General features: G+C 42.2%; 1 protein-coding gene across 2 annotated transcripts in view; it reads left to right on the top strand.

Moving 5' to 3' along the window:
- The window catches only part of LOC124031600 (adenosine receptor A1), a 48,907-nt gene extending 37,311 nt beyond the window's left edge, over nucleotides 1-11,596 (top strand). Inside the window, exons 1-2 of one of the 2 annotated variants that reach the window (XM_046343033.1) lie at nucleotides 5,268-5,852; nucleotides 9,375-11,596. In XM_046343033.1, the coding sequence (XP_046198989.1) occupies nucleotides 5,497-5,852; nucleotides 9,375-10,023 (1,005 nt within the window). In that variant the 5' untranslated portion in view covers nucleotides 5,268-5,496 and the 3' untranslated portion in view covers nucleotides 10,024-11,596. Of the gene's footprint in view, nucleotides 1-5,267; nucleotides 5,853-9,374 lie in introns of those variants that run through there. The other variant, XM_046343034.1, reaches the window with a different exon arrangement.
- Nucleotides 11,597-22,167: the final 10,571 nt, after the last annotated feature.

Raw genomic sequence — 22,167 nt, 5'->3', positions numbered from 1 at the left:
AAACTCCTGAACAGCTAATAAAATGGCTAACCAGACTATTTGCATTGCCCCTCCCCTCTTTTACCCGGTTCCTATTCTCTGTTTATTATCTATGCATAGTCACTTTAACTCTACCTACATGTACATATTACCTCAATTATCTCGACTAACCGGTATATTGAATCTGTACCACTACCCCCTGTAAATAGCCCTATTGTTATTTAGCTATACCGCTACCCCCTGTAAATATCCCTATTGTTATTGACTATATTTTGTGGAAGGATGACATAGTATGAATAAATTAATAAAAATAACGTTTTTAATTAAAATATGTCAAAACATTATTTGAATATGTTGGTAACCTGTTGTATAAAAGGGATAATACCCTGGAAGCATTCGGGGAGTATCACTTAATTATACACAATAAAAGCTTGTCACTATACCTTTACCAACCCTTACATCAAAGCTCACTGTTGCTACGTTACGATTATTACTCTATCATAGAGACCAATGAGACCAATGTTCCCTCTAAATTGCGCGCATGCATCTCCTCCAGGACTGTGTAGCAGAAGAAATGCCGTGCCATGCGGAGACGCAAGAGATTGAACTTCACTGAGTTTGTCCCATTAGTTTGCAGTGTTTAGATTCACGTTTTTTTTCTGTAATCGAATCTACGTTATATCAACCCCTTTTCAATGCAACAAACCAAAACAAATCTCATTTCGCAAGATTGAGTCTGTGATTTTGTTGTAGGCAGAGCCAGAGTGCAGTTCTATTGGCGTTGGTAGCTCACAAGCAGTATTTTGATCCCCCGCGAGTGAATGTGTTTTTCAGATCAGATTAGAGCGCAGAGCCGAGCGTGTTCATATTTATTGATATTATTTCCTAGTTATCGAGTTATTAGCCCAGTTATAGATAAGTATTGGTCAGCAATGGGGAGTTACTGCTTCCTACAAGAGCACAAAACAAGTAGGCCACATTTCAAGCTGTCTTCTGAAAAGCCAATGAAGTAAAACGCTTATGTCTTAAGTAAATGGGCAGTGTTGTATTTTGAGACAGGCTTGAATATGCAAATAAGCCTAAAGGCAGAGGGGTAGTCTACACTGTCTAATTTTCTGTATGGTAATAATAATACATTTGATTTTGTAAAGTGTTTTCTTGCATCATACAACACAATACAATGCAATTTATAGTCAGCTATTTGGCCAATGGTGTTACAGACCAAGTTAAAATAGATAATATCAAGCCCTTCATAATGTAAAAAAGTCACATGCAATGTAGGCCTGCATTGAACACCACATATACTGTAGGCTATATCATAGAAATCAAAGCTATTTCCATGTGAAAATGGTATGTGATTTGCCCCATTGGTTTTGTTGGTAGGCCTACATTATGCTCAAATAGCCACAATAGGCTATTGGCTATTGTCAAAAACGGTAGGGGTACAGCCTCAGTGTTCCCTGTAAATGTGCGTTGGAAGTTGCACAGAATTCTCACAACTTTCAAGTGTCCGCTCAAATGATAAAAAATGTGTTCAGTGCCTCAGGAAATTACAGGGGACATTGCCTGGGACCCTCTCTGCAGATGTCATACAGCACATGGGAAAGGTGATACCATCTCCAAGACAAGTGATTTACTTCTGTGTCTGCTCACCAACACGCTAACGCACAGCGCACAGTCTGAGGTCAGAGGCAATGATCCCCCAAAAAGTCCAGAGTCATCGGTTTCCTCCAAAAAAGAGAGTATAAAATGAATGTGTTTACAGCAGACGTTGAAACCTCTACTCTCCTTAATGGATTGAGAGGGGCCATCACAGAGATTGCTTCATTACTGCATCTTTTGAAGTGGCTGCCAACTGCCAAGATTTTCTGATTCAGAGATGAACATTGCCTTATTGAGAGAACTATGTTTTAGGTTAATTAAATGTTTTTGACTACAGGCTTGCTTAACCTCGAACACACCATCCTGATCTTCTGAGCTCACGTTAAGCTTGGGAGATCAGAATGGTTCGTACGAGGCTACGGCTTGCTGGCAGTTATCAAAATTCTGCTATTCCACTCCAATTATTTTCCATGCATATGATATCTCAATATGTGAATGTTTTAATTGTGTGTCCCTTTTCTAGCTCCATGACTATTCTAGCAAAGCGCTGGTCCAGAATGTTCAAGTTGATGGAGCGAATAAACAGAATGAGGCTTGAAGTACAACTGGCGGGCTGTTAGCCTGTGTGAAGTTAAAGTTTAAAAAAAATCACATAAAAATGTGTGTTGTATGAGCATAAAGAAAATGTGTGTTGTATGAGCATAAATCTGCCTGCTGTTCATCTGCCTGCCGATATAGAATAACAACTGCAGTGCATCTCCTCCTCATGGGCTACACCAGATGTGCCAGTTCTTGCTGTGAGATGTTACCCCTCTGTAACGGTTTTCGTCGTCGGATGAGGAAGAGTAGTCGGACCAAAGCACAGCGTGGTAAGTGTTCATGTTTGTTTATTGAACTGAACACTCATACAAAATAACAAGAGAATAAATTAAACCGAAACACTCCTGTAAAGCGCAAACACTAAACAGAAAACAACTACCCACAACAACCCTGTGGGAAAAGCTACCTAAGTATGGTTCCCAATCAGAGACAACGATAGACAGCTGTCCCTGATTGAGAACCATACCCGGCCAAAACAAAGAAATACAAAAACATAGAAAAGGGAACATAGAATGCCCACTCAAACCACACCCTGACCAAACCAAAATAAGGACATAAAAAGCTCTAAGGTTCCACTAAGGCACCTGCAAGTTCCCGGACATTTCTGGGGGGAATGGCACTAGCCCTCACCTCCGATCCAACAGGTCCCAGACGTGCTCAATGGGATTGAGATCCGGGCTCTTCGCTGGCCATGGCAGAACACTGACATTCCTGTCTTGCAGGAAATCACGCACAGAACGAGCAGTATGGCTGGTGGCATTGTCATGTTGGAGGGTCATGTCAGGATGAGCCTGCAGGAAGGGTACCACATGAGGGAGGGGGAGGTCTTCCCTGTAACGCACAGCGCTGAGATTGCCTGCAGTGACAACAAGCTCAGTTCGATGATGCTGTGACACACCGCCCCAGACCATGATGGACCTTCCACCTCCAAATTGATCCTGCTTCAGAGTACAGGCCTTGGTGTAACGCTCATTCCTTCAACGATAAACGCAAATCCAACCATCACCCCTGGGGAGACAAAACCGTGACTCAACAGAGAAGATAACTTTTTGCCAGTCCTGTCAGGTCCAGTGACGGTGGGTTTGTGCCCATAGGCGACGTTGTTGCCAGTGATCTCTAGTGAGGACCTGCCCTACAAGCCCTCAGTCCAGCCTCTCTCAGCCTATTGAGGACAGTCTGAGCACTGATGGAGGGATTGTGTGTTCCTGGTGTATGTCGGGCAGTTGCTGTTGCCATCCTGTACCTGTCCCGCAGGTGTGATGTTTGGATGTACAGATCCTGTGCAGGTGTTGTTACACGTGGTCTGCCACTGCGAGGACGATCAGCTGTATGTCCTGTCTCCCTGTATCGCTGTCTTAGGCGTCTCACAGTACGGACATTGCAGTTTATTGCCCTGGCCAAATCTGCAGTCCTCATACCTCCTTGCAGCATGCCTAAGACACGTTGACGCAGATGAGCAGGGACCCTGGGCATCTTTCTTTTGGTGTTTTCCAGAGTCAGTAGAAAGGCCTGTTTAGTGTCCTAAATTTTAATAATTTTGACCTTATAATTGCCTACCGTCTGTACAGTCATGTTGCATTTCTACGTCAAACCCACTTGGAGTTACAAGACCAACTGAGCTTCAAAGCTGTTAGGTGCATGTTCTTAATTGTTTATGGTTAATTGAACAAGCATGGGCAAACATTGTTTAAACCCTTTACAATGAAGACAATTATTTGAATTTGTATGATTTATCTTTGAAACATAGAGTCCTGAAAAAGGGATGTTTCTGTTTTTTGCTGAGTTTATCTTTCTCACAAGTTAATTAGCTGGGGTATGAAATTAAACCATGGATTGCTCCTGAAGAACCACAAATCATAACTTGCACATTACATAATTCTAATTTCTCCCATGTAGCTTGTGTACTGATGCTTTCTGATTAAGGAGAAATCGATATCAGCATTGTAGGTTCGCCTTAAGACTGGGATGCACTCCAGCCACCCTAAAGATGATTTATTAATTTATTAATTCACCTTTAAGGCTAAAGGCAAAAATGCAGGGTATAACATTAATCTATAGGGGATTTAAGGTTCTATATCTCTACAGATTCTCTTTGTGCATATTCAGGAAGTAAAAACGTCACATCACTTACAGAACATCTGGACACAGTGTAAGGTCCATTAATTCATGCAAAGCTATTTGAGAGGATGACAGCGGTCTTGGTTAGCACAAATGCGTGGGGGGCAGATTGTTAGTTTGGTTCTTCACAAATCTTCTTGGGTAAGTGGGCTCCGAGTGGCGCAGCAGTCTAAGGCACTGCATCTCAGTGATAGAGGTGACACGTGTTTGATTCCAGGCTGTATCACAACCGGCTGTGATTGGGAGTCCCATAGGGCGGCGCACAATTGGCCCAGCGTTATACGGGTTTGGCAGGGGTAGGCCGTCATTGTAAATAAGATTTTTTTCTTAACTGACTTTAAATAAATTAAATAAATACAAAAATAAAGTGTTACGGTCATATTTGTAGTGCATCTCAGGTGACAGAGTACTAAAAACTTAAGATGGCACCTTGGCACTCCAACTTTATTTGATACCCTATTAGCTTGAGTGGCCCTGACGAAAAGCATGCAATCTCCCAAATGCTTGTTTTATAAGACCCACCTGCCAGACCATAGTCACAGCTCCCCTCTATAACACACACACACACACATCATGTACGCGCCCACACACACACACACACACACACACACACACACACACACACACACACACACACACACACACACACACACACACACACACACACACACACACACACACACACACACACACACACACACACACACACACACACACACACACACACACACACACACACACACACACACACACACGCATACACTTATGATGGTATGTGGGGAGCTCGCTACTGTTCCAGAGGAGTGATGGGAGGTGGTGGTGCTGCAGACTGCTGCAAAGAGAATGAGGCCCCTCCCTTGTTTCAGAGAGAGCCTCTCTCCAAGAGTGAGAGGAAGTGAGGAGGAGGAGGAGTGGAGGAGAGAAGCAGGGGATCAGCCTGTCAGTCAGTCAGTGTGGAGCTAGAAGAGGACGCTGGACATTCATCTCCCCAGATGCTCTCATTGACATAGGGCCCACTCAATCAATGCCAGATCAGCGACAACCCACGCTTCTCTCAACAGCAGCAACTCAGAGGGACCACATAGAATGGAGGAGGACACAATGAAATTAGTTGAATCCATAGGACCAATTGAAGAAAAACCTCTTAAACCATTTCCATTCTGAGGCAAGGCAAGCGGAGATCTGAGGACTTTTAAAATGTTTTCCTTTCCCGGTATCCAGCCACGGGAGCATGTGGACATGATTTACATCTCCATGGAGACAGCCATCGCCCTGGCCTCTGTGCTGGGAAATGTGCTGGTGGTGCTGGTGGTTTGTGTAAACCGCGCCCTGAGAGACACCACGTTCTGCTTCATCGTGTCTCTAGCAGTGGCCGACATCGCTGTGGGAGTCTTGGTCATTCCCCTGGCTATAGTGATTAGTCTGGGGCTGAAGACTCAATTCTACACCTGCCTCTTCCTCTCCTGTCTGCTCCTCATCATCACCCAGGGTTCCATCCTGTCTCTAATGGCCATCGCCATTGACCGCTACCTCCGGGTCAAGATTCCCATCAAGTGAGTTCACTATATAGCCACCGGTTGCATGCTATTTATTGAAAAACACCTGCCAAATTCACGACAAAAAAATATACCTTAACTGAAATACATCACATGAAATACATTTATCTGGTCTGCAGCACCACCTGTCATGAAATTACAGAGTATTCTGGGTTTTAAACTTTTAATAGAGGATTGTCCATAATGAGATGGATTTTGCTTGAGTGCAACAAATTAAGAATTTTACTGTATTCCTATTGAGGACCATTTTCTGTTAATTCTAATTATACATTAACTTAGAGTGCCTTCAGAAAGTATTCACAGCCCTCGACTTCTTTTTCCACATGTTTAATTAAAATTGATAACATTTTGATTTTGTTTCACTGGCCCGCACACAATACCGCATAATGTCAAAGTGGAATTATGTTTTTGTACATTTTCACAAATGAATTAAAAACGAAACGCTGAAATGTCTTGGGTCATTAAGTATTCAAATGCCTTTGTTATGGCACGCCTAAATAAGTTCAGGAGTAAAAATGTGCTTAACAAGTCACATAATATGTTTGTATGCAATAATAGTGTGCACTCTGTGTGCAATAATAGTGTTTACATCATTTTTTATGACTACCTCATCTCTGTACCCCACACATCTGTTAGGTCCCTCAGTCAAGCAGGGAATTTCAAACACAGATTCAACTACAAAGACCAGGGAGGTTTTCCAATGCTTCACAAAGAAGGGCTCCTATTGGTCGATGGTTAAAAATAGAAGGAAAAAAACACATTTAATATCCCATTGAGCATAGTGATGTTAGTAATAACACGTTGGATGGTGTATCAATACGCCCAGTGACTACAAAGTTACAGGCGTCTTTCCTAACTCAGTTGCTCAAAGGTTTCACCATGAGGCCAATGGGGACTTTATAACAGTTACTGAGTTTAATGGCTGCGATAGGAGAGAACTGAGGATGGATAAACAACATTGTAGTTACCACACAATACTAATCTAAATGACAGAGTGAAATGAAGGAAAATGAAGAGTGAAATGAAGGAAGCCTGTACAGATGACGGAAGCTTATACAGAAAAGTAAAGTAAAACTGCAAAAAATGTGTTCAAAAAAAGTACATCATGTCCTGAATACAAAGTGTTATATTTGGGGCAAATCCAACACAACACATCACTGAGTACCACTCTTCATATTTCCATGCATGGTGGTGGCTGCATCATGTTATGGGTATGTTTGCCATCAACAAGGACTAGCAAGTTTTTTGGGGGATAAAAATAAACGGAACAGAGCTAAGCACAGGCAAAATCCTGTAGGAAAACCTGGTTCAGTGTGCTTTCCAGCAGATGCTCGGAGAAAAATTCACCTTTCAGCAGGATAATAACCTAAAACACAAGGCCAACTATACACTGGAGTTGCTTACCAAGATGACATTTAATGTTATTGAGTGGTCTTGTTACAGATTTTACTTAAATCGTCTTGAAAATCTATGGGAAGTTTTGAAAATGTGTTTCTAGCAATGATCAACAACCAACTTGACAGAGCTTGAAGAATTTCTTAAAGAATAATGTGCAAATATTGTATAATCCAGGAGTGCAAAGCTCTTAGAGACTTAACCAGAAAGATTCACAGCTGTAATCACTGCCAAAGGGTATTCTAACATGTATTGATTCAAGGGTGTGATTACTTTATGAGGCGCTGTATAAGTGGACTTTTTCAATGGCCTCTTCATATTGATGTGTGAGGGATACCAAGGGAGTATGCGGTAGCAATGTGCACTATATATACAAAAGTATGTGGACATCCATTCAAATGAGTGGATTTGGCTATTTCAGCCACACACGTTGCTGACTTGTGTATAAAATCAAGCGCACAGCCATGCAATCTCCATAGACAAACATTGGCAGTAGAATGGCCTTACTGAAGAGCTCAGTGACTTTCAACATGGCATCGTCATAGGATATCAACATTTCAGCAAGTCAGTTCGTAAAATTTCTGCCCTGCTAGAGCTGTCCCAGTCAACTGTAAGTGCTGTTATTGTTAATCTGGGTTTGGCGGATGCTAAAAGAATGCTACCTGCCCCAATGCATAGTGCCAATTGTTTCATTGTTCGGGCTAGGCCCCTTAGTTCCAGTGAAGGGAAATCTTAACTCTACAGCATACAATGACATTCTAGAAGATTTTGTGCTTCAGTTTGGGGAAGGCCCTTTCCGGTTTCAGCATGGCAATGCCTCGTGCACAAAGCAAGGTCCATACAGAAATAGTTTGTCTAGATGGGTGTGGCAGGACTTGACTGGCCTGCACAGAGCCCTGACCTCAACCCCATCGAACACCTTTGGGATGAATTTGAACGCCGACTGCGAGCCAGGCTTAATCGCTCAACATCAGTGCCTGACCAGTGCCTGACCATTCAGCCACCCCTTTTGTGGATGAATGGAAGCAAGTCCTCACAGCAATGTTCCAACATCTAATGGAAAGCCTTCCCAGAAGAGTGGAGGCTGTTGTAGCAGCAAAGGGGGGGACAAACTCCATATTAATGCCCATGATTTTGGAATGAAATGTTGGACGAGCAGGTAACCGCATACTTTGGTAATGTAGTGTATCTGAGGAGAATTTCTCTCAGACTGCGGAAAGCCATATATCTATGCTTAGTTGAATAGAAATCAATGGGCCAGACATTGAAAGCTTTTAAGTATATTAAAATGTTCTTGTCTGTCCCAAGGAGTGATTTTTAAGGCTGGTTCGTTTGGCATTATTGGCAAAGTTCCTGGTGCGTCTTATTTATTTGTATTGTCATGTGGACAGGGGACCAATCAAATAGGGTACACACTAGTTGAATCAACGTTGTTTCCATGTCATTACAATGAAATGACATTGAACCAATGTGAAATAGATGTTGATTTGGCATTTGTGCCCAGTGGGAACTTACTATTAAAGGGAAAGGTTCCTTAATTTGGCTGTTTAATATTAAATTATCATACATTTGGTTTAAATTGTATTGGTTTCATAGTGCCACCTTTTATTTTCTCACGTAAAAAAATATTTTTAAAAAATCGGGAAAGAAATGTAGATGTTTACATTTGCTTAGCTTTCAGTATTTTGCATCCCAAAAATCCATATCTTTGTCCTCAGGAAATTTGGTGACTCTTTATAAATCACCATCAATTAATAAATGAATGCATTGTGCTTCTGTCACAGAATACGTTTGACACCCTGTTAGCTTGAGTGGCACTGAAGCAAATGGGTATAACAGTGTGACAGTCCATACATTAATTTAATTCATAATGCAATAAACCGAGATTGTACATCATTGTTATTCATAACATCTCATGCTTTGCTACTTATAACAACATGTACTTTAAAAATGCATCTATCAAGCATTTCACACAGATGGCTTATGAGAAGATATTTCTAGATATATTTGACTGGAGATTATCTGGAGTCTAAGCGAAACTTTATCTCCAACTGTTTTGCATGTTCCATGTTTGACTGTGTAGTTTTTCAAACTGACTTTGATCATTCCTCTGGTCCCCTTCAGGTACAGCATCATCGTGACCCAGAACAGGGCATGGGTGGCAGTGTTCCTGTGCTGGCTCCTCTCTGCCCTGACCGGGCTGGTGCCAATGTTGGGCTGGCACAACGAGCACACACATGGTAACCTCAGCACCACCAGTGATGACATAATAGTTTGCACATTTACCACGGTCATGCGCATGGACTACATGGTCTACTTCAACTTCTTCGGCTGGGTGGTGGTTCCTCTGACCATCATGATCGCGCTGTACGCTGAGATCTTCAGGGTGATCCGGAAGCAGCTCAACATGCGTGCAGAGGCCACCTGCGACACCAGCAAGTACTTGCACAAGGAGCTAAAATTAGCCAAGTCCCTGGCGCTCGTCGTCTTGCTATTCGCTCTATGCTGGTTGCCCCTGCATGTCATGAACTGCATCCTCTTCTTCTGCCCGGAGTGTGGGATGCCCAAGAGCGCCATGTACGTGGGCATCTTTATGTCCCATGTCAACTCTGCCCTCAATCCGCTGGTCTATGCCTTCCGGATACAGCGGTTCCGCGCCACGCTAGTCCAGATCGCCCGCCGCTGCATGCTGTGTAAACACAAGGAGACCAGCCCCTGCCCCAACCAGCCCAGCCCGCCACCCCTGTCTGATAAATCTCCAGTCCACCCTTAGCCATGACCTTCATTGTTTCTATGCTTTTCCTGCGGAATAGTTGTGTTAAAGAAGTAGCCATAGTGCAATGAGGAGGAAACTTGTGTTAAGCAACCGTGTGAGAGACATCTGGGATGCAGGAAACAGTATGTGGACGCCCACAATTACTGGAATGAACTCCAACAAAGAGCGCTTCACTGAATTATGGAAACGAAATGAAATTACAATTGATATAGGCCCCACCTGGGAAAGACAATCTAGGCAAAATAAGACTTTAAATAAGAATTAACCCAGCCCATATCTGTAATTTCACTCACTGATGCCAGCTGCAATGCGTATTGAATAATTTGCTGTATATCGAGATCCTTGTCAAATTGGCCTGTAACACACTCATCCTCTTTCAGCTTTAGTGCCAAGCTAGTGGCATGTGTATGGGTGGGGTGCTGTTACCTTGCCAACTGTTTTGGCAAATGGCGTTGTAACAAAAATAACGATTTACAAGAGTTGGTTCAGTATTACTGTAAAATCCCATGCTTTCCCAGGAAGATCACTCAATATGCCTATATCCGTTTTACAGTCAAGCTATTGTCCATCACGGTCCACAAAGGAAATGTAAATCAAGACAATTCTCTGTAAACCAAGCTCCACGGATTATTCTAAAGAAGAACGCTGTTTTCAGGTGAACAGGTTCAACAATGCTTTGTTTGAGAAGAATGATCTGTAGTATTTTCTCCTGAGCCTGGTTGTGCCATCATTTTTATAACACTGACAGGGTGTTGGAAAAGGCTCCGGGCATCTGAGTGAGCCCGATTTAAATCTAGAGTGAATTAATTACATGCAGTGCATTATGGCTGTGTGATTTATACAACCTTTATGCAAGCCTTTGTCAGTTCTGCTTCCTCATCAACTTGACCCTCACAAGGCACTTCCATATAACTGATACACATAGGGGTAGGTGGTTGGAAAGAGAGTCTGGGGATATTGCATTTGCATTCAAAGTTAATAAATAATCACATCCTACTAATTACACACTAGCTAAATTGCTTGACAATCTGCATCATCAGCATTGTTTTATATGGCTATCGGAGTACGAGATTTTTTGAGATTCTGATATTACCTCCAAATGTTTCCTAAATGTAGAAATACTGAAAGCATGCACTGTCCCTGTTTATGATGTACTTCGACATCATCTTTATCACAAAGTACAAATACATCTCTGACTGAGGAGCACGCGAAATGTGGGTATCCCACCACTTGGCAAAGCACGCCGCAGAAACCAATCAATCCTGAGCCCAAAGGGGGTTAACACCTAACCCCAGAGAGTGAAGCGGTGGACTCAAATAAAGAGAGGGCTCAGATCCTGCATGGATCTGTTAGAAATGGACAGTCCACACAGACAAATTACTTCATGACAGGACATGGGAGAGGTGACACTGAGGCAAGGGCTTGTGCAATTTGCTCCTGTCACTCATGTTGTCGGTGAAAGAGGAGACTGACCTGATTGACAAAAGCCACACACACACACACACACACACACACACACACACACACACACACACACACACACACACACACACACACACACACACACACACACACACACACACACACACACACACACACACACACACACACACACACACACACACACACACACACACACACACACACACAAAATACAAGTATTCAGAAGGGACACTCTAGCAGTATTGATGCTGTAAAATTATAATCACCAGACACTTTGCATTACTCTTTCGTTTTGTGAATGTTGAAATCTTGAAATCCTAAGAGGATTTAGGGTGATATGATTCATAGAATCACCCAATGGAGGACGTCTTAAAGAAATGTCGCAGGAAGACCAACCAGGAGAAGAGTACCTACTGCATGGACCGTTGCTTTCTTGTCTTTGTCATCTTCCTCCTCTTTGTGCTGTTTGGGGAGGTTATCTACAAAACGTGGTGGGAGTCAAACGAGCATAAGCTTAAGCCGTTTATGATCGACTTTGCCACATACCTGTTCGCCCAGGATGAAGGGGAGGAGATGATTGAACTGTATGCCTATTGGACAGTATAACATCCTCATGATTACCTGAGGATCACCACACCAGAAGTTGTGATTTGTCAGTAGGCCACTTTGCTTTGACAGAAATATTTGAAATGTGATTAATTGTTGTCTGTTTGGAAATCCTGTTTTTGTTTGTAACTGAACGTGTGCATGGAAATCCATTAGATGTACTCTGAATAATCATCTAAACTCCAATATTGTCAATTACTCAATAAACTAAACTGTGTAATTAAAGTGTGCTCGCTGAAAGCCAAGCACAACTTTAGAAATAGTTCATAATTCTTCTCCCTCTGCCACCTCTAGCGGCAAAACCATAAAAGCTACCAACACAATTGTAAAGGTCAATTGCCACTTATAACCAACTTCTCTGTTTTTTTAACAGCTTATGTTGCATAGATATGAGTCAGAAACATTAATTGTAGTGTCAAAATCGACTACCAACTCTAAATTGGATAATTTTGGTCATAAAGTCAGGCTCGTCCAAAACAGAGTTTTGTAAGTGAGTTTGTCACAATTTACTGGAGGATTGGGTAAGGATTATTTACACTTTTGCCAATGATGCCCAATTGCCCAAAAACAACACGTTGTGGTTTGCCCCCCCAGCTGCCATATGAACATTTGTTGTCTACATGTGGATGTAATGTACACACATTTCCCTCTGAACATAGGAATGAAAATGGGCTTCAATAAGTTTGTTCAACAATCTTGGGCAGATGGATAGGATATGGATGACCTCTTCTACTTGGGCTGTCAACCGTCAAAATCTAAGACTGGCGTGTTGTTGGTAAATAGCTACGTTTTGTTTATAGCTAGCTACATTACGAAGCATGTGATAATTTACATTTGATTTGATGTACATGTCATTATGGGATAGGCTATGTAGCTATGATACTAGGTTATTATAATGTGGTACAACAAGCTAAATACATAGCCTCTCCCTGACATATAATGTGAGAGGAAGATTTGATAGCTAACGTTGTACCTGAAGACATTTGATCCCTGTTAGCTAGCTGGCTAGCTCATATAAAAAAAATATAAAAAACTGAAAACATGTTTGATGCATGTTGCCAGCTTGCTTTCAATAGTGTTTCAACTCAAACTGGCTAGCTACTAACAAAAAAAATACTTTTTTCACCTCTTCCACACGGACTTTACGGAATTCAAAAGTACAATTCTTGTCTTTCATAATTTGGTCTGATATACTTGGATGTGTAGTGTCAGCGTTTGTTGCTGGCATATCATCCCTATGTTTGCTTATCTTGAAAATGAAAAAGTAATTAATGTAGTTGGCAATATCCGTGGGCTTTGTGATGAATGAGCCATCTGATTCAATGAATGATGAGGCAGAGTTGGCTTTTTTTCCCCAAAATGTCATTGAAGGTGCCCCAAAGCTTTTTACTATCATTCTTTATATCATTTATCTTCGTTTCATAGTCTAGTTTCTTTTTATTTAGTTTAGTCACATGATTTCTTAATTTGAAGTAAGTTTGCCAATCAGTTGGGCTGCCAAATTTACTTGCCATACCTTTTGCCTCATCCCTCTCAACCATACATTTTTTCAATTCCTCATCAAACCAAGGGGATTCAACTGTTTTTAGAGTCAATTTCTTAATGGCTGCGTTCTTATTAGTAACTGGAATAAGCAATTTCATAAATGTGTCAAGTGCAACGTCTGGGTGCTCCTCATTACACACCACAGACCAGCAAATATTCTTTACATCATCGACATATAATAATAATATAATATAATATAATAATATATAATATATATATATATATATATAATATATATATATATATAATATATAATATATAATATATACAATATAAAACTTCTCGTATGACCTCTTATACACCATATTAGGCCCAGCCTTTGGAACTTTGGTTTTCCTAGATATGGCTATTATTTTGTGATCACTACATCCTATGGATTTTGATACTGTTTTAAAGCACATTTCTGCAGCATTAGTAAAGATGTGATCAATACATGTTGATGATTTAATTCCTGTGCAGTTTGTAACTACCCTGGTAGGTTGCAGGCACTGGTTACCGTTTGAAGTTTTTTCCTGAGTGGGCAGCTTGATGAGAGCCAATCAATATTTAAATCACCCAGAAAATATACTTATTTGTTGATACCACATACATTTCACACTTATTATCCAGATACTGACTGTTAGCACTTGGTGGTCTATAGCAGCTTCCCACAAGAATATGCTTTAGGTGAGGCAGATGAACCTGTAGCCATATTACTTAAACAGTATTTAATGTTAGATCATCTCCAAGCTTTACAGGAATGTGGTTCTGAATATAGACCACAACACCGCCCCCGTTGGCATTTCTGTCTGTTCGGTAGATGTTATAACCATGTATTGCTACCACTGTATCAAAGGTATGATCTAAGTGAGTTTCAGATATAGGCAGAATATTTATGTCATCTGTTACAAGCAACTTACTGAAGTAATGGACATTGTTTCTCATGCTGTTAATATGACCTAATTTTAGCAATTTTCTGGGTTGCTTAATTGATTTGAATGCTTTACTGGGAAGCTTAACAGAAGTAGACTTGCTCATGTTATTTATATTGGAGCTGATAGTGCAGGGTGAGCTACACAAAATTATCTTCCTACTAGAGCACATCGCCTCAGTGCAAACAGTGTAACTCTGGTTCAGAGGTTCATGGTTACTGCATACAATAGCTGTTGGATAAACGGAGGTATTCGGTGCAATTAGGGGCACATAAAGTTACTTATATTGTGTTTGCCAATCAAATCAAATCCAATTGTCACATGCGCCAAATACAACCTTACAGTGAAATGATTACTTTCAAGCCCCTAAGCAACAATGCAGTTAAAAAAATAAGAATAAGAAATAAAAGGAACAAGTAATTAAAGAGCAGCAGTAAAATAACAATAGCAAAACTATATACAGGGGGTACCGGTACAGAGTCAATGTGCGGGGGCACCGGTTAGTCAAGGTAATTGAGGTAATATGTACATGTAGGTAGATTTTTAAAAGTGGCTATGCATAGATAATAACAGAGAGTAGCAGCAGCGTAAAAGAGGGGGTGGGGGGGTAATGGAAATAGTCTGGATAGCCATTTGATTAGATGTTCAGGAGTCTTATGTCTTGGGGGTAGAAGCTGTTTAGAAGCCTATTGGACCTAGACTTGGCGCTCCGGTACCGCTTGCCGTGCGGGAGCAGAGAGAACAGTCTATGACTAGGGTGGCTAGAGTCTTGGACAATGACTAGGGTGGCTGGAGTCTATAACTAGGGTGGCTGGAGTCTGGGACAATTTTTTGGGCCTTCCTCTGACACCGCCTGGTATAGGGGTCCTGAATGGCAGGAAGCTTGGCCCCAGTGATGTACTGGGCCATACACACTATCCCCTGTAGTGCCTTGTGGCCGGAGGCCGAGCAGTTGCCATACCAGGCAGTGTAGCAACCAGATGCTCTCCATGGTGCAGCTGTAGAACCTTTTGAGGATCTGAGGACCCATGCCAAATCTTTTCAGTCTCCTGTGGGGAATATGTTTTTTTGTGCCCTCTTCACAACTGTCTTGGTGTGCTTGGACCATGTTAGTTTGTTGGTGATGTGGACACCAAGGAACTTGAAGCTCTCAAACTGCTCCACTACAGCCCCCTCGATGAGAATGGGGGCATGCACCACACGGCCAGGTCTCTGTCCTCCTCCCCATAGGCTGTCTCGTCGTGGTCGGTGATCAGGCCTACCACTGTTGTGTCATCTCCAAACTTAATGATGGTGTTGGAGTCGTGCCTGGCCATGCAGTCATGATTGAACAGGGAGTACAGGAGGGGATTGAGCACGCACCCCTGAGGGTCCCCTGTAGTGAGGATCAGTGTGGCAGATGTGTTGTTACCTACTCTTACCACCTGGGGGCAGCCCGTCAGGAAGTTCAGGATCCTGTTGCAGAGGGAGGTGTTTAGTCCCAGGGTACTTAGCTTAGTGATGAGCTTTGAAAGCACTATAGTGTTGAACGCTGAGCTGTAGTCAATGAATAGCATTCTCACCTAGATGTTCCTTTTGTCCAGGTGGCAAAAGGCCGTGTGAAGTGCAATAGAGATTGCATTATCTGTGGATCTGTTAGGGTGGTATGCAAATTGGAGTGGGTCTAGGGTTTCATGGATAATGGTGTTGATGTGAGCCATCACCAGCCTTTCAAAGCATTTCTTGGCTACAACATGAGTGCTACGGGTTGCTTAGTCATTTAGGCAGGTTACCTTAATGTTATTGGGCACAGGGACTATAGTGGTCTGCTTAAAACATGTTGGTATTACAGACTCGGACAGGGAGAGGTTGAAAATGTCAGTGAAGACACTTGCCAGTTGGTCAGCGCATGCTCGCATACACATCCTGGTAGTCCGTCTGGCCCTGCGGCCTTATGTCTGCTTACCTGTTTAAAGGTCTTACTCACATTGGCTGCAGAGAGCGTCATCACACAGTCACCTGGAACAGCTGGTGCTCTCATGCATGTTTCAGTGACATGTTTCAATGCCCTTAGGATCATGTACATTTGATACAGCATTATGATGACTCATTGTCACAATGGTAGGGATTAATTGAGATGGTCTTGGATCATTGAAAAGTCATTGTCTCAACGGAGCCTTGAAATGCTTGGACAGAGTCCAGGAGCCAAGATGATTTGGATGTACTCCGTCATTCCTGAAGAGTGTCCTCTCTTTCCAGAAGGTGTCAAAGTTATCCATAAAATTAACTCCAGCAGAGCTACAGTAATATTTTAGCCAGATGTGTAATGCCAGCAGTCTGCTGAATCTTTCACACCCACGGCCCAACGATGGTACTGGACCTGAAATGATTGGCAGTTTTTTGGAGTATTTTAATGCTAAAATCAGTTCTTTAAAATCCATTTTCAAATGTTCAGAGCAAGCCCTCCTGATGTTGTCTGACCCCACATTGACCACGACAGTGTCAACTCCCGGCATCTGTCGTAGAACAGTCAGAAGCAGCCTTGTGATGTCCTGTACTCATGCTCCTGGTTAGCACAGGGTTTTTGCCTTGGGAACTGAGATGTTTCTCACCATAGAGCTGCCTAAAATGACAGCTGGTTTACGTTGAATGGGCCGGTCTCTCAGTCAGCCTCATGGTCTGATGAGGGTGGGAGCTCTGAGGTTCTGAACCCGAGGTAGAAGCCACCGGAGAGGGAGACAGAACTGAGGACGAAGACGCAGGTACATCCGGATCCAATCTTGAATGAAAAGCAAACAAGGAAGAAGGCGCAGGAACCTCTGAATCCAGGGCTGCAAAGCTGTTTCTGGTCTGTTTTCTTCAACTTCTGTGGCGAGTGACGTACCTCTACGGCTGGTTCGTTGGGTCGAGAACAGCTCTGTTCTCCGGGGAAGTGATGGAACCCTGCTTAGCATCGACCAGTCGGCCTTGGAGAGCCGACCAGGTGGCAAAAATCAGACCAGAACGGTGTTTGGCTACTGAGATGGAAGAAAAATAAAAAGTAGGCGGGGGTAGATTCACCACTAGCTTGTGTAGGGTTGCTACTTGTTAAGAGTTGCCACTTTGCTCCTGTTGTCTTCCGCAAGCAAGCAGTAGCTACATTGAAAGTCAGCGTGGTCCACATTGTCCCAGAACAAAGCAAAGTAAACACAGCTCCTGCAGCACTGGAAACGTTCAATAGTGACCTCTGTTTGAGACCGCCGAGCCAACTAGGCTAGCTGGGCTTTCGTGTCTCCCCCCCCTCCCTCTGGAAAATTCCAGAAAATGATGTCATTGCTTTAGAAGCTTCTGATAGGCTAATTGACATAATTTGAGTCAATTGGAGGTGTACCTGTGGATGTATTTCAAGGCCTACCTTCAAACGCAGTGCCTCTTTGCTTGACATCATGGGAAAATCAAAAGAAATCAGCCAAGACCTCAGAAAAAAATTGTAGACCTCCACAAGTCTGGTTCATCCTTGGAGAGAAATTTCCAAATGCCTGAAGGTACCACGTTCATCTGTATAAACAATAATACGCAAGTATATACACCATGGGACCACGCAGCCGTCATAACGCTCAGGAAGGAGACGTGTTCTGTCTCCTAGAGATGAACATACTTTGGTGCGAAAAGTGCAAATCAATCCCAGAACAACAGCAAAGGACCTTGTGAAGATGCTGGAGGAAACAGGTACAAAAGTATATATTTCCACAGTAAAGCGAGTCCTATATCGACATAACCTGAAAGGCCACTCAGCAAGGAAGAAACCATTGCTTAAAAAAGCCAGACTATGGTTTTCAACTGCACATGGGGACAAAGATTGTACTTTTTGGAGAAATGTCCTCTGGTCTGATGAAACAAAAATAGAACTGTTTGGCCATAATGACTATCGTTATGGTTGGAGGAAAAAGGGGGAAGCTTGTAAGCCGAAGAACACCATCCCAACCGTGAAGCACGGGGGTGGCAGCATCATGTTGTGGGGGTGCTTTGCTGCAGGAGGGACTGGTGCACTTCACATACAGATGGCATCATGAGGGGGGAAAATTATGTGGATATATTGAAACAACTTCTCAAGACATCAGTCAGGAGGTTAAAGCTTGGTCACAAATGGGTCTTCAAAATGGACAATGACCCCAAGCATTCTTCCAAAGTTGTGGCAAAATGGCTTAAGGACAACAAAGTCAAGGTATTGGAGTTGCCATCACAAAGCCCTGGTCCTGTAGGTCCAGTTCCTATGGGCAGAACTGAAAATGTGTGCGAGCAAGGAGGCCTACAAAACTGATTCAGTTACACCAGTTCTGTCATTAGGAATGTGCCAAAATTCACCCAACTTATTGTGGGAAGCTTGTGGAAGGCTACCTGGAACATTTGACCCAAGTTAAACAATTGAAAGGCAATGCTACCAAATACTAATTGAGTGTATGTAAACCTCTGACCCACTGGGAATGTGATGAAAGAAATACAAGCTGAAATAAATCATTCTCTCTACTATAATTATGACATTTAACATTCTTAAATTAAATTGGTGATCCTAACTGACCTAAAACAGGGAATTGTTTACTTGCATTAAATGTCAGGATTTGTGAAAAATTGAGTTTAAATGTATTTGGCTAAGGTGTATGTAAAATTCCGACTTCAACTGTAGGTATATATGACTAGTGTGTAAAAAGTGTTTTTTTGATGTCTTTCCAATATACACTGAGTATACCAAACATTAAGAACACCTTCCTAATATTGAGTTTCACCCCCCTCAATTAGTCGGGGCATAGACTCTACAAGGTGTCGATGGCGTTTCACAGGGATGCAGGCCCATATTGACTCTAATGCTTCCCACAGTTGTGTCAAGTTGGCTGGATGTCATTTGGGTGGTGGATCATTCCTGATACACACAGGAAACTGTTGAGCGTGAAAACCCCAGCAGCATTGCAGTTCCTGATGCAAACTTGTGTGCCTGGCACCTACTATCATACTCTGTTCGAAGGCACTTCAATATTTTGTCTTGCCTCTGAATGGCACACATCCAATCCATGTCTCAAGGCTTAAACATAATTATTTAACCTGTTTCCTTCCCTTTATATATATTGATTGAATTGGATTTAACAGGTGACATCAATAAGGATTCGTAGCTTTCGCCGGGATTCACCTGGTCAGTGTATGTCATGGAAAGAGCAGGTGTTCTCAATGTTCTGTATACTCAATGTATAACTCTTACTTGAATTTAATGTAATTTCTTATTTTGTTCTGGTCTGTAACTGTTCTTTTCTTTGTCATGTATTTCTAAGTTTTATGGGGACCCCAGGAAGAGTAGCTGCTACATGTGCAGTAGTTAATGCGGATCCTAATAAACTAAACTAAACTGGTTTAGGATCAGAAGAGGCCAGGGCCGGTCCTGGCCATTCTGCCACCCTATGCAAGACAAAAATATTGCTGCTGACCCCCACCCCACCGCATAACTAGAATAGTCACTATAAGCAAAATTACGTTGAAAAGAAGTCTAAAATACGTATTTTCCAGACATTGAAGTTAGGTTCAATTTAGGTTCTGAATTAAAGGTGAAAATATGTACTTTCCTGGATGTTGAAAATACATATTTTCCAGATGTAGAAATCAGGTTAATTTTTGTAATTTATAGACGTCTATGTTTGGACCAAAATAAGGCCGGTCCAGACCAGACCAAATCTGAATCAAACATACAGACTTGGTCCAGACCAAAGATTTATGTCTGCAGACATTGAAATCAAGGCCTATGTTTGGGTCAAATCAAGACTGGTCCAGACCGGACCAAAAGCCAATGTCTGTGGACATGGAAATCAAGGCTGGTTTGGACTGCACCAATAAAAAGACGGCTGGTCTGGACAGGACCAAAAAAAAGACATCCAAAAGACGTCGCCGTCGGTCCGTGCTTACTGGGTTATAGCCTACCATGTCGGCCTTGTAATGGAATTTTATGAATACCCATCCAAGTGTTAGGCCCACCGTTTGTAAAACAGGCCGTTGCATTGGCTTTATTAATCTTGATTCCTGTGACCTAATCAATTTGGCTATTTAAGCTCTGAATATCAGCTACCCAATTTTATCAGTAGTTATCCTGAGCCTATTTTCAATGTGTTTACACAGTGGGAAATGCAGAAGTATGTTCTTTTTCATTGTGATCAGCTCGTCAAACAAACTTGTGTCACGTTCTGACCTTTATTTCCTGTGTTTTGTATTTAGTTAGTATGGTCAGGGCGTGAGTTGGGTGGGCAGTCTATGTTTGTTTTTCTATGATTTGGGTATTTCTATGTTTCGGCCTAGTATGGTTCTCAATCAGAGGCAGGTGTCATTAGTTGTCTCTGATTGAGAATCATACTTAGGTAGCCTGGGTTTCACTGTGTGTTTGTGGGTGATTGTTCCTGTCTCTGCACCAGATAGGACTGGTTTGAGTTTTCACATTTCTTGTTTTTTGTAGTCAGTTGTTCATGTGTACCTTAACGTATTAAAAAGAACCATGGACACTTACCACGCCGCGTATTGGTCCTCTGATCCGTTTTGGCTCTCCTCTTCGGAAGAAGAGGAAATTCATTACAACTTGGAACCACTGATCATGACAATGTAGCACACGGGGTGAAACTCCTGTATGGCAGTTGTGAGTAACCTGACTATCAATTCCATATTGTCAATTTTACTTCAACCTGTCCTTTTTTTTGGATATGTTTGTTAATATGTCAGCAAATGTTTTGTTTGATTTGGGCACTATTTAGGTTATTTGATCTGAGAAACCTGCATGATTTAAAGTGTTAGTCTCATTGTCATATATTTCATCTCCAGCCTGTAGGCTACAGAAAAGGTCACATACTCTTTCTACCATATACTATATCTGCTGCTACATGATTTATGTTAGTTGGATGGAACATTGGTGGAGCGTGGCAGTGATTTTTGTCTCTCCAATAGCACCCTGTAGAGACTCGCTGGGAATGGACATACAAAATATTTTGCACCCCTGCCTTTGACAAAGTGGGCACTGCTTTTCTTATTTGACACATCCGGCCGTGTTTGGGAGCCCCACAGGGCGGCATACAATTTGCCCAGCATCGTCCGGGGCTGGAGGGGAACGAGGCAGTTTATGTACTGGCTAAACAAGCACTGAGTAGTGTTGATGTTGTAGTTTCAATGAGCAAGGCAGAGGCAAAAAGCCTTATATATATATATATATATATATATATATATATATATATATACAGTGATGATGAAGAGATGGCAGACGCAGTGGAATAGAGATACTAAGGGCAGTCATTTATTTCAAGTACAGAGGAAAGTCGGGGGGGTGGCAGGAAGGGACAGAAGAGGATATTTTTATACGATTAAATGTAAGACACAGCCGGTTGAACAAGACCTTAAATGTGATAGGAAAGCATCCAACAGCAAAGTGTGATTGACAGGAAACAGATCATGGAGCATATATTGTGACAGTGTGGGCAGTATCAGAGGGATAGAGATGCTGAGATCTAGTATGAGGGACAAGGGGATACAGGAAATTAGTTTACAGTATATTGAGTTGAACGTCATTCGATATAGTCTCAAATATTTTGTTATATTTTTAAGAGCAACAGGGCTGGCAGGTACGATTTAGTTTTTCCCCTGTCTCGATCCCACACTCCAG

The sequence above is a fragment of the Oncorhynchus gorbuscha genome, linkage group LG03, assembly GCF_021184085.1.
Source record: "Oncorhynchus gorbuscha isolate QuinsamMale2020 ecotype Even-year linkage group LG03, OgorEven_v1.0, whole genome shotgun sequence".
Classification (NCBI taxonomy): Eukaryota; Metazoa; Chordata; class Actinopteri; order Salmoniformes; family Salmonidae; genus Oncorhynchus; species Oncorhynchus gorbuscha.
Note: the sequence above shows the minus strand (reverse complement) of the source record. Positions and strands in the feature narration are given on the sequence as shown.